The following is a 17,119-nucleotide window of genomic DNA, read 5'->3' as shown; positions in this document are numbered from 1 at the left end:
GTGAGCAGCTCCTCGCTGTGCTGTAAGCGGATTGCAGCGTGCGCCTTGGCAGGAGGTCAGCTTGTGGATGCAGAAAAGACGTGGTTGCCATTGTGCCACTGCCCACTTGTTTGCTTCAGGCTTTAGAAGAGGCCAAGGCGAGCTACGCCCTCGCTGTGATGGACTTGCATCTGCATGTCAGTGCTGATTTTGAGCTGCACCGCCTGCAGTTGATGTGCTTGTGCAATGGCTGCTGGCAGGCTTGTCCTGAGACCACAGTAAAGATGTGGGACCTCTTCCTGTGTAAATATAGGAGATAACGTTTTGGAAGTCAGGCAGGACAAGGTGACACGGTTTCAGACTAAAAGAGGGGAGATTTAGACTGGATAGAAGAATTGTCTGCACTGAGGGTGGCGAGGCACTGTGCCCATCCCTGGGGACACCCAAGGCCAGAGGACGGGGCTGTGAGCACCGATGGAGCTGCGGACTTGCCCACGTTAGGGCACTTAATGGAGCGGGTGTTCTCCTTGCAGAAGGAAATGCACACAGCAGACAACACTGCGCTCACACCGGCTCACTCCGCCCCGCTGCGCGTCTCGCTGCCGCGCGGAGCCCGCTGCACGGTGACGTCTGCGCCAGCCAATGTGTGCCTTGCGGGGCGGAGGGCCGTTTGACCGGTGAGCGGCATCCAACTTACCCAGTCCGCTCGCGGCGTGGCTCGCTGCTGGCCAGTAGGAGGCAAGAGGCGGGCGCGAGGAGGCCGGTAGGAAGCGCGGGGCCGGGCCCGGTGTCGGTGGTTTGAGTGCGGATAGTGGGGCTGTTGGCTATTAACCCCTGCCGGGTCACTTCTATCGCGGCTTTCTCGTCTCCCTGTGCCGCTGCGGTGAGCGGGGCGCTCTTTGCTGTCTCTACGAAGCGTGGCCTGTCCCGGCCCCGATCCGCAGCCCGGAGCTGAGAGAAGGAGCCGTTGGCCGCCGCTGAGGCGCGGTGCCCCGGGACGGATCGCAGAGGGTGAACTGCCGTACCGGCCCTTGGGGCAGCACTCGGGGGCGGCTGCTGGGAGCGCAGCCGTTGGGGGCGGCTCCGCAGAAGCTCGCAGCGAGCAGAAGTGAAACTGCCCGTGTTGTCATCGCTTTCGATTCCCGGGAGGAACGCGGCCATGGCTGCAGTCACGGAGGCGCAGACCCAGCTGTGTGGCAACTGGTAAGAGCCGGGACCTGGCGGCGGGCTCTGCTCCCGGCTGGTGGGGTGGGTGATAACATCGCTTTGGGGGGCTACAAAACGTTAGAAGGCGTAATTCAACAAACAACGCTCTCTAGAAACGTTTGGGTTTTTCTCTCCCCCCTTCCCCCCCCCCCCCCCGCCCCCCAACTCCCCAAGTATTAATGGGTTATAAAGCAGTTTTCCCAACCATTACTCGAGTTCCTGAGTTACCAGGCAGCCGAGCAGCTACCATGGTACTCCAGTAAATACAAAAGCTTGATTTGCAGTGATGTAGACACAGAGGATGTGATTCAAAGCTTTTCTTGACACATGTTTTTAGGCGTTAAGGACATGAAAACAGTCAGTATGTACGTGTTGATGAGGCAGTTGTGTCTCTTTGATAAGCTGTCTCTCTTTAGAAGTTCCAGCACAGGTCATGTGTTTACTGATAATGGTGTAGCTTTCAGAAGTTGTGTATTAAGTACAAGCAGCTGAACAAATACATTTTTTTTTTTCTTTTTTTCTAAGACATTGAAACGTGATCAGTTTCTTGCAGTGTTAGTCTAGTTTGTTTGCTAGAAGTATATGCAGTTTACACACTGCTGCTGGACCACACTGCCTTACCAGGCTGTTCACTTCTTGGGGCCTGGCAAAAGAGAAAACTGCGTGCCTGCAGTGTTTTTTCTTTGTGGCAGGGAAGGGCACAAAGCAGTAGGCAGTGAAGGTAAAGATTCAGCATAACAGAGTTGGTTATCTCATTTTTCCAAGCAGAGCAGTGCTGGATATCTTAGAGCCAAGTTGTTTTGGGGAGGAAACTTATTTCAGATAAGTCTGTTGAAGTTGGTGATAACTTGTATATACTGTTATATTTCTCTTTCACATGAGGAAATGGATCAACCTTGAACTTTAATGCTGCCCTAAGATAAATTGTGATCTCTGCACAATACATATGTTCACATTGTGACTACATAGGAAAACTGAGGCCTGGCTTTCTCTTTAGTTTCTTGGCTCTGAGCAGGAAAATTCTAGAAAGCCTTCTTAGGAGTTTTTCTTAGTAAATAATTACTGAAAATTGTTGTCAGGTTGTTTTCTTAGAAGTGATCTCTGTGATTTTCTCATAGCAAAAAGGATATTCCTGCTGCTAACTTCACCATTCATGAAATCCACTGTAGAAGAAATCTTGAAGTATGCCGTTACTGCAAAGAGTCTGTCCCAAAGTCTGAGATGAAGAACCACATCGAATCTGAACATGTGCAGGTGCTGGCAATGCGTCTCCCCTGGAGTTGCTGATTTCTGTGGCATCTAATCTAATGAGGTCTGTTTATTGTAGGTTACCTGCAAGTGCAGTATGAAGGTTGAAAAAAGCCTCTTGGAGGATCACGAGGTTGGTGTACCTTATATTTAAATGCACTTGAAAGATTCTGTGTGGTATTTCCAAACAGCTCTGGAAGTGCCATGTAGATCTGCCTATTGATTAGGAAACAAAATAGCTTTTTATTTGAAGATGCATCCAGTCCAAAACACTGGAAGTAGTTTTTTTGTTTACAAAGTGACAATGTGTTATTGCAGCATCTTCAATTATAACATGTATTCAATATAGGTTTAGCTTCAGTGTAGCATAAATACATACTATAGTTGGTGAGTAGTAAATGTGTTGCAAGTCTGCTCCCTGATACAATACGCACTAATAAGTCTTTAAGCAGTACTTACATGTGGTTGGGATGAATGTTTCTTAAAAACTAACTTTAAAAAGCACTATGTGAATCTGTTGTTAAAGCATTACAGGTTTAAAAGGAATGTTTTGAATACTGGTAGTGCTTCAGCTGACAGTTTTCTGACTACACAGTTTATATAGTGTATTGTTCTTTTATTTCTTGTATAGTATTTTATTTCAGGCTGCTCTTCAGTGTAGCTTTGTATCTAGCTAAAGAAACAATAGCAAGCTCAACTCAAGTAAAGTGAGAACCTCCATCTACCTTTGCCTCTGTCTTCCATATGTTAAGAATAATCCCTCCTTCTTTTTTTAGACGTCAGCGTGCCCTTTGCGTCCTGCAGTCTGCCAGCATTGTGACATCCAGCTTACTTTCAATAAGCTTCAGGATCATGAAAGTTACTGTGGAGCTAGGACTGAGATGTGTAGTGATTGTGGCCTTAACGTAATGGTAAAAGATCTAAAAGAGCATCCCCAAGTCTGTGGGAAAGAGGTGAAGCGAGTAAGCAAAACAGTGCCTCGCTTTGAGGGAGAGGATGCAGGTTTGCATGCCCTTCGAGACATTAGAAACCAGCTAAGATCAGATAACTGTGCTGCGCCTTTGTGGAGAATGCCCAAGGTACTAGAAAGGCAGATCTATAGCAGCTCTGTAGGAGACAGAACACTTAAGGACATTAGCAGAAGAAATGTTTCAAGAACACAAAGAAATCAAAATCAAGGTAAGGTATAGATGAAAGTAATAACTTGTTTGTAATCTGCCATTTGCCAGGTGATCCAAGTAAAAGATATACGTGAAACTAAGTAAGAAAAGCTGTGGAGGCAATGGATTGTGGCACTATTTTGTTGTGGAACAGAGCTGCAAAAGTATAAGCCCCCTAAATGGAGAACTTTCGAGGTAGCTGGTGAGATGATAGCACAGGCAATGTACTGGGCTTTCACCTCAAGAAGTACCTAACTTAAAAATGATGCTGGAATTATTTGCTCACTTAAATCCTTTTGATTTTTATTTAGCAACTCCACTCTTCCTTTAAGTAGAAGGCTAGGTAAGATTTGTATGTGGTTCACATATGTAGTGCTAAAGCATTTCTGCAATAACAGCCTGTCTGGACATAGCTGAGACTGTTATAAATGCCTCTGCTTGCTCATAAGCCTCTAATCTCCCACCTCCATGTGCAGAGGGTCATGTCACATTTAAGACATGCCCTTTCCATGAGCTCTCTGCTGAACGTGTGCTCTGCTTTCTGTTGTGGGCTACTCGGAGGGTTTAACACTGGAAAGTACTACATTGCAGTCTTTGCCATAGAAGACTGCCTGGCGTGCAGAAATAACTTCTGGGATTAGTCAATGAAGCTAAATGCTTGGAGAACTGTAACTTGTCCACTTGTACTGAATTCTAAATTATCTTCTAAGATTTTCATACATGTGTTAAGTTTTCTTTGAATTTCTCATATTATCAAGATGAATGAAATGCTGGAGATATTTGCCAGCATGGGGGAGGAGCTTAGCCTTCCACTAGACATCATCAGTTCAGTCTTGGCCCTGTTTTGAAATGTGGTGGTTCTTTTTTTCGTTGTTGTTTGCTTGTTTTTAATGTACAACTCTACGACGAGGAAACATTTCATCATTTTCTTCTGTATGTGTATAATACCCATTTGTCAAATGTAGTATCATTAAAAGGAATTTGTTTTCCCACTCACACATCAAAGAGACAAGGTTGAAAAGTTCCAGCCTCACAGAAAGTAGTAGATGAGTGTTAGAATTGAACCTTGTTCACAAGGTAGGATACAGAACTTCTGTCCTTAACTTCATAATGTTAGTGTAAGAGGAACAACTTTTTCTTCTTCCTTCTCTTTTTGGCTGTTACAAACAGAAACAGGATGACTGTTTTCCTTCTTCCTAATTTGATAGGAGTGTCCTAGGCTTGGAAATACTGAACTCCATGAGTGTCCGCACGTGAAACCCTCTCGGTTGAACTAGACTAATATGCTTAAGTAATTGTTGCAGGTTTAACGTTACCTAAAATTTATATTCGTCTTTTGAAGAGTATGGACTGGAGCAGCTGGAGAGAAATAAAAACACTAACTCACTTTATGAAGAGCAGAATGCCAATTTAGACCACATGTTGGCTCTTAGCCTTCAGAACGAGAATAATCCTCGCAATAATACTGCGGCAGAGATTCACAGGGACGTCTGGGAAAACCACTATGCCAAAGAATCTGTGCCATCTTCCTGCCCCAATGAAACAGACAACTCAAATACCTTTCCTTATGACTCTTTATTGTCTTTGAACACTTCAAACCACAGGAAACGTAAGTATAAATGCTGTCTTGTTAAGTTTGAGAGAGAAAGAGGATTCTTGGATGCAGAGTGTCAAAGATCATCTGAGTAGATCAAAGTGGAGCTCTTTGAGACTCCCTCTAAATAACTGTTTAATGATTAATAATAGGAGATTAGGCATGCCATTTCTTCCTTAAAAGTTATCTTCTGTTCCCTCAAAAACAGTAATACTTCTTTGAACAGAAGTAAAGCAAGACAACAGGGGAGGAAGAACTAAAAGGTGTAGTGGAGCTCTGACCTTGATATGTTCATCCAGAAATTATTTTCAACTCATAACAGTTCAGAACAGTGCAAGGACAAGTACTGATATTGTTCCAGGCATGAAAAAAGGCCTTCAGTTTTAAGTGAAAACACTGGTGTACCTTTAGAAGCAAAATAAGTGCCTGTGCCCATCAGTGGTAAGGGATTCATAACAATAGGCTTTCTCACTGCCTTCCTATCATGTTTATTCAACTCCTGTGAGAGACCTGAGGTGCCAAATTAATTTGAAAGGAAAAATAGTATGAAGGGATTTATCTGGGGGCAGTAGTAGGTTTTTGTGTTATATCTTTGACCCCAAACCCTTTTCTCTCTCTGTGTGTGATATGGATTTACTCACAAAACTCAATGAGTGGGACTACAGTAACTATTTCCTTAGCATTTGCTTTGGCTGCTGTTCTGTGCTACAGTACAGGAATTTATTGCTTAGGAATTTTGAATCTAAGTTGATCCAAATGAAGCCAGGCTCTATATGGTAGAGGATATAACCATTATTGCTTTGCAGGTGATGAGATCATGTTGCCGTGTGAGTTTTGTGAGGAGCTGTACCCTGCTGAAGATCTGATTCTTCATCAGGTTTAGTACTTCTTTGTATTGTATCTAGGAACTTGCAGTTAAGACCTGTTTGTTACTGTGACTGAACAAAGGTGCAGTGTTTGCTCAGTGATACAGTTAAAGTCTAGTAATTTTATCTTTGCTCAGCATTAATTTTAAAACCCCTGTGTGCTAAACGAGATGGCTAACTTTTCTATGTTACTTGCTTAACAGACAGGTTGTAACCCAGCAAGTGCCTTTGCTTCCTTCAGTAAAAGAAGTTCTCTGGATCCACAAAAATACGATGATCTGTATAATACTGGGTATAACAGCTGTAGGTCTGATTATTCATCCCGGTACCAAGCTGTCCAGGAAGAAGGAAACATTATCATACCCTGTGAATTTTGTGGCATCCAACTTGAAGAGGAGATACTTTTTCATCATCAGGTAATAAACAGAGCTCAGTGTATTCTGTCACATTTAATTCAAGAGGTTTGGCAAGTTCCGTGTCCTTTTGGAGTGGAATATTTTGGGAACCCATGTAACTGTCCCCTCTATCAGACCTTCCTAAATAAAGCCTGTTGGTAACAGTTATGCTGTTGTGGTATGCTGAGGCTCCTGGTGGGGAAAGAAAGAACAATTGCTCTGAAAGTTGTTGTGAAAACTAAAGAAAGGGCCCTGAGATTACACAATGTGAATGTTTGATTTACATGTGGAAGTTACACTGAAACCAGGCTGTATGAATCACAGCTGAGGTGGGAGTGGAGTCCAAGGCTGTAACCTGTGTAGGTAAAGGAGGAGGTAGACTACACAGACTGCTGTCAGGGTGATACTGGGAACCTGATCAGACAGCGACAGTAGTTCAGGGCTGCTTGCCACATGCTTGGGACTTGCTTTTCAGAGTCATCACTAGGAGTGAGGCAGAACGCTGAGTAACAGTGCTTGTTGGTTGGCTGGCAGCAATGCCCCAGGTGCAGGGTGGCTGTGTTTGGCAGCTCTGGCTGGTGATGGCTTTTCTCCTTAGGGCCTGTGATAGCAAGTAACTGTTCCTATGTTATGTGTGTAAGAGAAAGTCTGTGTGTCAACAAGCCAGTATCTGCCTCTTCCTAAAAACAAATCCCAAATAACCTTAATGTTCTTGAAGGGCACTGTTCTGTGATGTTTTTACAAGAATAAATTTGAATGACCTGTCACTTAAATACCCAAATTAATGGTTTGCTGTAGGATCAATGTGACTTGCGCCCAGCCAACCCAGCAGACAACTTTCCATCACAGCAGCCACCATCTCCTCGAGACAACAGAGAGAAAAGAGAATCACCAGAGCTGGCTCGGAGGCGAATCAGGCATCAAGGTGTGGGCAAAATACACTTGTATGTATTGCTTTCCTTTTCACTTGCAGGGACACTTTGTGTTCCAAGCTGAACCGATGTTCTTAGCCTTTTCCGTCTCCAAAATTAAAGCATTCAACCTTTTACCATTGTTCCTGTTCTGTGCATGAAAAATTAAATGTCTGAAACTCAGTATCCTTAGAAATCTCTTTTTCTAAGTCCTGTACTGCTTGGATGGAAGTTAGGTGTAGTTCTGCTGTCTGGATGGTTGTTGTGTTTACTGTTTCTATTAAGTGCCCCATTGTTGGTTTTCTTTCCTCAGGAGATGTTTCTTGTTGGTTTTCTTTCCTCAGGAGATGTTTCTTCTCGGTGCTTAGAAGACTTCAGGCAGCAGAGGCTCAATAATCCTACAGGAGGGAACAGGGCATTGAGCAATGCAGCAAATGCCAGGAGTGCACCACTGACCTCTTCTGGTACCGGGAGAACTAGTGATGCCCCGAACTCGAGAGGGAAGCCGAGGAAGGTGGCTGGTAATGAGGGAAGGCTGAAGAACAGAGGTGCGGGTGAATCTGCTGTTGGGGCAACAGCGCGTGTGAGACCTATTCAGAGACTTCATTCAGAAACCTTCTCATCCACCTCGTCCAGGACTTCTCCAGTCCAAACAAGGTACTAACTTGCTTGCTGGGGTGCTGAGAGCTGTCTGCAGTTTCAAGCTTTCTCTGGGCCTGTCCTAAATACTGAGTGAACTGTGGTGCAGCAAGGGCAGAAGTCATAGTGCCTTCATGGCTGAGCACTTACTTTCTTTGCTGCTAAGTCTACCTTGAACTATCTCTAGGCTGAATCACATGTGGTCTTTTTTAAAATCTACTGTGCGTGTGTTATTGAAATGCCTAAGGGCAACTGAATAGAGGGTATGGTTCTTCTGCTACAGAAATAACTGCCCTAAGATTCAGAAGAATGCAGGGCTTCCTAGAGGTTCTAAATCTCCCGTGTGGAGGGGACTGCTTATTCAGCAGTGACAGGGCTGAAATCAGTAGTCTTGCTTCATCTAAAAGCATCCCTGCTCTTTCTCTACAGCGTCAGAAGTGAAGGAAGAAGGAATCCAGAGATGTCAGATGTTCCAGTTGGCTTCAGGAGCAGGAAGGTGAAGGTAAGGCAGCCAGTACCTAATAGGTTGGTGCTTTGCTCTATGTCCTGCAGTCAGCTCTTCAGTCTTTCAATGTACAAATGTTACAAAGCATTTAGATGCTGCTGACTTGTTGCTTGCTCGCTTGGCTCATTCTGCTGAATGGGAGTGCTTAGGAAGAGCAGATGTTTCCTAGAAGTTAGCCCTCAAGTTGGTGCCTAGGTGAAACAGATACACTTGCCTCATTTTGCGATGACTGTTGCTGGGATGATGAGCTACTTGTAGTCCTTCCTGCTTCAGCAAGGTTTTAATCAGTAGTTTTGTAGCTAATACCTTTTGAAAGCAGCCTTTTTCCCCCTCCCCTCTCCCTTTTAGGCAAAGCCCCGGAGCCCTGGATCTGGGTATCCAGAGGAAGAGTGATCTACCACACATGAAAATCTTACCTAGCACTCTACGCACTCTACTATGCACTATAGTACTTACTTATCTGAACGCAAGTAATTGCTATATTGCCATATCATTGAAAACTTTGTATGAACTTAAATTTTTATGGGCAGTGATCATTTTATATATGTATTTTTTAATTTGTGAGTGTATACTACAGGTTTTTACTTCTGTGACCAACACTAGCTATGTTCTAAGATGTGCATTTGCTAGTACCTTCTACTTAGGGAACCACATCATTCCTGTTTCCATACTAGCTTTTTGCAGCACCCACTGAAGAGAATTTATTTTGTCATACTCATCTCCAGGCTCATTTCCTGCTTGCTCAGTGCTAGTTATCCTGAAGGTAGCAATGCTATGAGGATATGCAAAGCAAGCTCTCAGACAGGACTAGGTGAGGGATGCAGGGCAGTAGCTTGTCAGAGCCCTCTGTGCAATTCTCTGGGCTGATCTGTGGCATATTTAATATAGCTGTTTGGAGTAGTGAGCTACTGCTACCTTGCAGTTTCCTGTTGTACATGAGCAGCTCTGGATGGACCCTGTGGCACAGAAGGCAGCTGCGCATCCCAGTTTGTTACCTGAAGGGCTTAGGGCATGGGGCATCATGACTTCTATAGAGGATGAGCTCTAATCCTGGGACTGTATGGTAAAATGCTTTTTAATGCTGTATTAATTGATGCTTTTTAGAACTCCTTGTAATAAATTTATCTAACGATGTCCTGAAACATTGTGCACTGAAAGTCTGTTAATTTTTAAGTGGTATTACACCCTCACAAAGCATTTGCAAACCCTTCTGCAGTTAAGTTTTATCACCGCAGACTTAATGAAGCCAATTCATCAATTTATGTTCTATGGGCATTACCTGCACTTGTCTTTGTCAGTTTGCTTTATGAGAGCTGTTAGCATCCCTTTTGTTTTGCACAGCATAAGGGAATTGGTGATGCACAGACTGCAGTAGGCAGGCCTGAAATAATAGCTTTAGTCATTAACTGTGCACAGCAGTTGGTATTAGCAGCAATAATTAGCTAGGTGCTGTTGTAGGGCATGGCAGCAGTAGCATGCAAGGGAGAGAACGAGAGGTGGTGGCTGCAGTGGTCTCAGTTCCAAAACAAAGCCATTTTATGGATGCTTCCACCACATGTAAGCATTTATTTTCACAAGAGAAGAAAGGTATTAAACAGGTAGTAACCAACCTCGCACTGGCATTTCTGGGGAGAGCTGCTAAGATAAGGGAAGCAAAAGCTGGCTTTTCTGTTGTATGAGAAAGTTTGTAGGGTGCCTTGGTTCAAACAGCATGAGAAAAACTACAGAGCTGACACCTTGGGTTACTGCACTATTTCTCACCCTTGAGAAATAATGTGAAATATCTCAACTAAGAAGTATTAGCAATCATTTTACCTTCTGTACAAAACACCTATATTTCTGGTGAGAGTAAATACACATTGCAGTGTATTAACCTATAACAGTGGGGTTAAAGAGCCTGAAACTTTACTTCTAATACTTCTAAGTACTTCTGATCCTCTTCATCAATGCAGCATCAACACTGGAGAATTACTTTGATTTCCAGCCCCAAATAAGGACACAATACATCTAAAGGGATGTTAAGAATCTCCTTTATGCAAGTGTACACTGTATGGCCAAGAGCACTTAACAGGTTAATGCTGTGTACGGTACCAAGATGGACACACACCAAGCTAGAACTAATACCCAGCTTCAGAGTTTTTCCATTGTTTAGTATAACTTTACATTCTGAGTATATATAAAAAAAAAATCACAAACCAATCTTTGTTTTGACAAACAAGCCTATTACAGACAATGTCAAGTTCATTTAAAGCACAAGAAAGTAATGATGATTAGAAAAGCTTTAATTAAAAGGCCATTTGTGCTACAGTCAAACCACCGCAGCACTTCCCTCCTAGTAACTTAGAAACAAACAACTTATCCTCTTGAAGGGATTACACCATTCTTCAGGAAAAAACAAAGTCAGTGGAGGTTATTTATTCATGTGTCGATTTTCCTGTATAAGAAGCTTCATTTACACAGCAAGGTGTAAACAGCATTGATTAAGTTTGTTATTTGTATTCATAAATAATTAATTGTAATAAATACGTATCAAGTAACTTTACAGCAGACTTTTCAGGGCCAAGATGCGGATATGTTCCTTTCAAATGTGCTCTTTGGAAGGAGAAGACAGACATTAGCAGCAGTTATCTTACAGCTGTAATCAGAGCCTTGGAAACCATTGGCATACTGAGTTCTCAAACACCTGCACGTGAGGTATTTGCAAGTCCACTTGAAGTACTGAGGGCCTGAAATGGGAGATTTAAAACCAACACAGAAATGGCAATTCAATCATTGAAAAGAAACCCCAAACACCCCACTGCCAGCAACAAGAGTTCTGTCATGAAAGTCAGTTGATGCTCTTCACACCTGTCTGAGAATGCACATCTGAGATGGGAACAAAACAGCTCTGAGCCATTTGTTCTGCTCAGTTTTCCCCTTGGTCACTGTAAGCTCAGTGTGTGTGTGTTTGCATTTATTCTGAAAGATTTCTCAGCTACATATATGCTTCTACCAGGAAATGGACAAGATTCAAGAGTAAATATTCTTCTTACACGTATCTGTTCCTTTGAAAAGGGACACACGCCATAGAAGGGAACACAGCTTTCCTAACCACAGGAGTTGGAGACTCTGTATGCCAACAACTATCTCTACAACTGTTGCACACACGTTTTTCCATTCGCTCACAGAAGAACAAGAATGTACACACTTGTTTAGGCTTTTCTCTCTCTTACTCGCACATTGTCTTCCAAATACCACACACTCATCATTCCCAATATTCACAATAATATACAATAAATACAGCTTTTTCAACTCCCATTACCACTGACAAGCCAAATTAGTGTATGCTGTCTTCTAAAGAGACAAATAATACCCACCTTGAAGCACAGTTACACACACACCATCATAGACCTTTCATGTGGTCGATGTGCACGAAGCACATCAGAAGAAAAATAAATAACTTGTAGCTCAGTACTGGCACTTAACTTACATATAGCACCGAGCCGAGTAGCACAGCAGTCATTTCAGTATGTTCTCTTCAGTTCTTCAGCACGTAGGTAATTCTCACTTGGGTCTGGCTCGAAGTGATTAACAAAGCAATGCCTTATTTTAAATGCACCCATTACAGTGCAATACAGTTTTCACATGAGCAAAGGTAGACGTGCACGTTGATGGGCTGTTTGGACACCACTGCAGAACATACCCTGTGATATAACAAAGCTTTGAGAATCGTTCTCTCCCCGTAACCTACCAAGATCTGTGAATATACAATAGAAGCTCTATCTTCCAACAAGCAACTTTGTGCCTTCCCCCTCACCTCATCCTCCTTTCAAGTGTCACATTTCTAGGATAAATTACTCTCTGAGATCATTTTTGGGTACAAATATGAGTTAAGAGAGTTTCACTCAGTGCTCGTCAGACCTCACCTGCAGTACTATGCCCAGCTCTGGTCTCCACTAGACACATAAGATGAGGATGGACTGGAAAGGGTGCAAAGTTGGTCCAGAAAGACCATCAGAGGGCTGAAGATCCTGCCCTTTGAGGAGAGCCCGAAGGAGTCAGGTCTTCTCACCCCACAGGAGGCTCAGGCAGGACCTCATCACAGTATTCCAGTACTGAAAGGGTGGCTGTAGGGAGGTGGAGGCTCTCTCTTGTGAAGGAGCCACGTGGAGAGGGCTGGGGCAACAGTACAAGCTGCACTGGAGGAGGTTTCATCTTGATATAGGAATATTTTACAGTGAGAACAATCTCACTGGTACAACCTCCCCGAAGGCACGGCAGCATCGTCATTACTGGATGGCCGGGGCATGGGACATCTCGGCCAGGCTCCCTGTCCCCACAGCAGGGCGGGATGTCCCTCCAACATGGGCTGCTCCGAGCCTGACTGTGATTCTCTGATTATTCTGAAAGCTTGTTTGGAAAGAGGATGAAGTCACAGATTATAAGCTCATTCCTTAAGCCATACAGAGAGAAGCCATTTTGTTTCTGCTAATATTTTAATTACAATGAAGAAATTATTTTGTTACTAAGCAAAGCAGACATTCAAGAACATGTAGGGCAAGAACGCCACTGAGTTATGTTCCTTTTCATGGTTCCTTCACTTGGAAACTTTCCTAATCAGAAGAGTCAAGCTGAAACCCCACGTGAATGGTGGCAGCTACCTGTGTGCTTGCTTCACGTTAAAAAGTTACAAGAAAATGGTGGAAATGTAAACATGCATTTTGGCAGCGTATTTTCTGCTCTAAAACCCAAGAAGGGCCGGAAGCCCTGCAGTGTCCTGCAGCTGGGAGAGAGGCAGCGCCGTGCCCAGCTCTGGCTGGCAACCAGCAGCAATCTGCTCCCACACCAGATTCCTTCCACTCTGGACTCAGAAATGCTTTGCAGGAGGGCGATCTATGAGCCTTCACCTTGGAATTCTCTCAGCCTCAGAACATCCTCACTTTTGTTGTGTTCACGTGGGTAATATCATTCTGAGTTAGAAAATTAGAAATGTACATGTTTAAAGGTTTTTTTTTTTCAAAATTAAATTATACACAAACCGGTCTTTACTAAACTATCCTACAAATATTTCCACAAACAAGGCAGCAAAATAACCAGTCCACCACAAAAATCTACAAATACAAAATGTAAGTCTTCCAGTAATTATCGTAACGGGAACAAAAGTTCAGAAAATAAATTAACCTCCAGCTGTCACACAGTGTTACAGGAGGTATCTGTACGCAAATGGAAGGGTTTCCAACATTAGCAGTCAAGAAATAATCCGGAGTCACCTCAAGGCATCCTCCATCCCGCTCAGCCGCTGAGAGGATCCTCCCGGTAGTGGATGGCGTATCGGAGCTTCTCCAGCATGATGTCCAGTGATGAGTACTGAGGAAGTTTGATCATGAACATGCACGTTTCCACACGGATGTACCGAGAGTCCGGAGAACCTGAGTGGGAAAATGCACCAGGAGCCTGAATGCACCCGCTGCTTTTTGCCTTGTTCCGCAAAAGCAAATCCCTCCCTGTGCTGGATACTAACAAAATCAGAAGGACAACATTCTCCCCAATGGATCTCTGGAAGCTCAAGTAGTGCTGTACCTCTGCACAGCTCTGAGGCTGACTGCTGACCGTTCTATCACTTTAAAAGCATGCAAGACAAATATCTGCCTTCTAGAGGCTAGAAATGTGTTAAGCAGTTAAAATTCTCATTATGGCTTCTGCAGCATTACATGTTTTAAAAACCTTTTCTTACAGCCACAATTATGTGCCTCTTGCGGCAATTATTTGCACTTTAGATTGTTTTTCAATTAAAAACAGGAGGAATTGAGAACTGTGATCATGATGTAAGCAGAACTGATGTTGCTGTAAGAGACAGCGGACAAACCCACCTGCAGCTCCATCGGGGGGGGCTATTTTCATGGGGTAAGGAGGGACGTGGGCGGTATCGGGACCCCCATCCTTGCAAGGACACGTGAAGGGGATTCGCTCCTGGTTACAGGCAAACTTTATGAACTTGCAGAGCTCCTCCTGAGTGAACATCTCCAGCGCGCTCCAGAAAAACTCAATGTGCTGATCAGTTTCCATCAGTCCCACCTGGTACATGGTGTGCGCCTAGCGGAGAAAAAGCATGATACCCACTTCTGCTTTCTTCTCCCACGATAAATCTTACACTAAGACAACAAAAGGCCATGCTGTCTAAACCTCCCTCCCCAAGGTCTTTTCATTACAAAATCCAACCATGGCAGACCATTAATACAAGCCACTTCATATCTTTTCAACACATCAGCTTTTCTAACAAGCTTATCCTAGTCTGGTGATGTACATTGCTCCTATTTCACAGGCAGGACTGGCGCAGTTCATCACTGCTGCTGTGTGAGAACAGCAAACACTGCTAATACTCTCGCTTGAGAATATGTCACACCACACATGAATTTTAGATTTATAGAGCTTTTCATACCTTGAGAAACTCCAGGTTGATGTATGGAAGCCCACATGTCCTCAGCTCCATCTCAAGAGGGGTCAGTGTGGTCAGAAGCTGCAGGGGAATGATGGACCCAAGCCCAGCTCGCACTGCAGTCATACACTCCAGACTCTGCAGCTCACGCATTCTCAAGCTCCTGATTGCAGCTGCATAAACGTCCTTGTTCTCCCATCTGAAAGGACAGAGATTCAAGAGAAGAGTGTTTAAGAACCCTGTTGCACAGCCCTCAAATTGTACATACATACAGGAGGGTTTTAGGGATATTCTGTTTTGAATAATCAAGTCTCGTCATTTATCTATTTGTGTTCTGATGCTTCTCAACTTATGTCTACTTTCTTCATCCTCTCTCATTCTCACAAGCCTTATATCTGGGTGTTCACTTAAGCCAGCATGCAGTTCATAAGCACTGCTCCTCAACTGTTTCTTATGGAACAAAATGCAAGGAACAGTGCCGGAGATTCCAAGTTCCTTCCAACCAATGTAAAGCGTTCCCAGACTGTTCCAGTCTTCAGCTGGTTAACAAAAGCTTCTTGGGAGAGCCTGGCTTTTGGAAAATGATTCCAGAGATGCTTCTTCCACATGTAACCCACCGCAACAGCCTGCCAAGAAAGCTGGTACTCACCCCACTGGGACGTGCCTGCCCCTGGGACACAGCTCCACCTCCTCCCCTGTCATGGTCAAGTAGGTGAATTTGCAGCATGGCTTATTAGGACAGTCAGGGCTCTCCGTTGCTAGATGCTGAGAAGCAATTTCTGCACACAGAGCTTCCAGTTCAGTTTCATCATTTATCTGTCACAAAGATACAGTACCCAATGACCAACATGTTGTAGTATCTTATCCTTGCAACTCACTCCATCTAAAGTTTTGTACACAACAGTATACAAAGTGCACTGATGATATACTGTCTGGAGACACCATGGACACACCAGCAGGCAGTAATTGCTTTGGTTCATAATCATTTGGTTTGGCTCTGCAGAGATTCAGCCAGCACTTCACAAACTCTAAATCGCACCGTGCCTGGCAGCATATGAGATCCAGCAGCTCTTCCAGTCATCAGAATGCAACATCCTGTACCTATAAGCTGAGATGCTTCATGGTCCTGCCCAGCTGACAAACAAACACCTACTAGCAACCAGGTCAACCACTACCCGTCAGAAAACGTCACTGTTATCAGAACAACGCACTTATGGGGGAAAGTGTGAAGAGAAAGTAGAGAAAAAAAAAAAAGCTTACATTTTCAAACTTTTTAATGTAGTTGTAGGTGAGGATATCAGCTTCCTGGAGATCAACATCCGGATCCAGTGGCTCTCCTACCAGGGTCTTCCAGAACGAGGGCAGCAGGTCGAGCGGCAGGGGAACATCTGCTCGAATTGCAATACCCAGAAGCTGCCCAAAGAAATGGAACAGCTGCTCCTCTGCGTAGGTTATGGGGCTGGGCGTCAAAATGTACTTCCCCTTCAGAGAAACAGAACAGAGCACACAAACCAGCCTTTAACTACTGATTCATACAGGGTGGGTCCACAAGTGAACGCTTTTCTGTGAACACTGATTTGAACAAGATGAACACTGCTGAAGTGGCTGCAGGAAGTTTTGCATGGAGGCGATGTATTATGCAGTGACATTACATCACAGTCCTATAACAACGATCAAAAGCAACAATATAAAGTTGGTTTCCTTTTACAAACTTGGTTAATCAGCATTCACACAACTTTTATGTCTCTGCATTAGCAGTTTGACAGCGAGTCTTTTAGCTGTGGGATGTGTCTGAAGCACAGCCTGGATATGTAAAGCCAATTTTATTCTGTACTGCTGACCAAATTTGTTCTACTCCTGTTCAAACACATGCAACTTCATTTCTTGCATGGAGATATCCCACCTTGTTCTTGTTGACCGCAGAGCTTGGACACAACAGGAGAAGGGAGAGTGAGGAGCTCTGCAGCTCCTTACAAACTTGCCAGAGGAAGTGACGGAAAGATCCACCTGCAGGAAAGAGGGGCAAAAAACCAAAGAGCCTTGTTAATATTGCCATTTAATCCAGAATTTACTGTTCTGCTTCAAATCATGTCTCAAGCCTTAAGTTACGTGCTTAACCTCATCAGCTGCACAGACACATCGCCCTATCAGTTATTCAACACATCTGCAAAGCAAGATTTTTCTGGCTCCTGTATAATCTA

General features: G+C 43.9%; 2 protein-coding genes across 6 annotated transcripts in view; one reads left to right on the top strand and one right to left on the bottom strand.

Moving 5' to 3' along the window:
* The first annotated feature begins 737 nt into the window (after window positions 1-737).
* On the top strand, window positions 738-9,642 carry TRAFD1 (TRAF-type zinc finger domain containing 1). Its single transcript, XM_072351324.1, has 11 exons — window positions 738-1,182; window positions 2,304-2,439; window positions 2,513-2,566; window positions 3,210-3,612; window positions 4,936-5,202; window positions 5,994-6,064; window positions 6,257-6,469; window positions 7,247-7,373; window positions 7,704-8,016; window positions 8,428-8,500; window positions 8,852-9,642. Exons 1-11 carry the CDS (start codon window positions 1,139-1,141, stop codon window positions 8,894-8,896), a joined length of 1,746 nt encoding a protein of 581 aa, XP_072207425.1. The 5' UTR covers window positions 738-1,138; the 3' UTR covers window positions 8,897-9,642.
* Window positions 9,643-10,516: 874 nt separating this feature from the next.
* The window catches only part of HECTD4 (HECT domain E3 ubiquitin protein ligase 4), a 62,286-nt gene continuing 55,683 nt past the window's right edge, over window positions 10,517-17,119 (bottom strand). For all 5 annotated transcript variants that reach the window (XM_072350623.1, XM_072350626.1, XM_072350624.1 and 2 more), the window contains exons 71-76: window positions 16,822-16,925; window positions 16,179-16,400; window positions 15,568-15,734; window positions 14,922-15,117; window positions 14,353-14,575; window positions 10,517-13,911 (exon numbers count right to left, since the gene is read on the bottom strand). In XM_072350623.1, the coding sequence (XP_072206724.1) occupies window positions 13,775-13,911; window positions 14,353-14,575; window positions 14,922-15,117; window positions 15,568-15,734; window positions 16,179-16,400; window positions 16,822-16,925 (1,049 nt within the window). In that variant the 3' untranslated portion in view covers window positions 10,517-13,774. The remainder of the gene's footprint in view (window positions 13,912-14,352; window positions 14,576-14,921; window positions 15,118-15,567; window positions 15,735-16,178; window positions 16,401-16,821; window positions 16,926-17,119) is intronic.

This window comes from Excalfactoria chinensis, chromosome 16, assembly GCF_039878825.1.
Source record: "Excalfactoria chinensis isolate bCotChi1 chromosome 16, bCotChi1.hap2, whole genome shotgun sequence".
NCBI lineage: Eukaryota > Metazoa > Chordata > Aves > Galliformes > Phasianidae > Excalfactoria > Excalfactoria chinensis.
The sequence above is the reverse complement of the archived record's forward strand: the minus strand, read 5'-3'. Positions and strand labels throughout refer to the sequence as shown.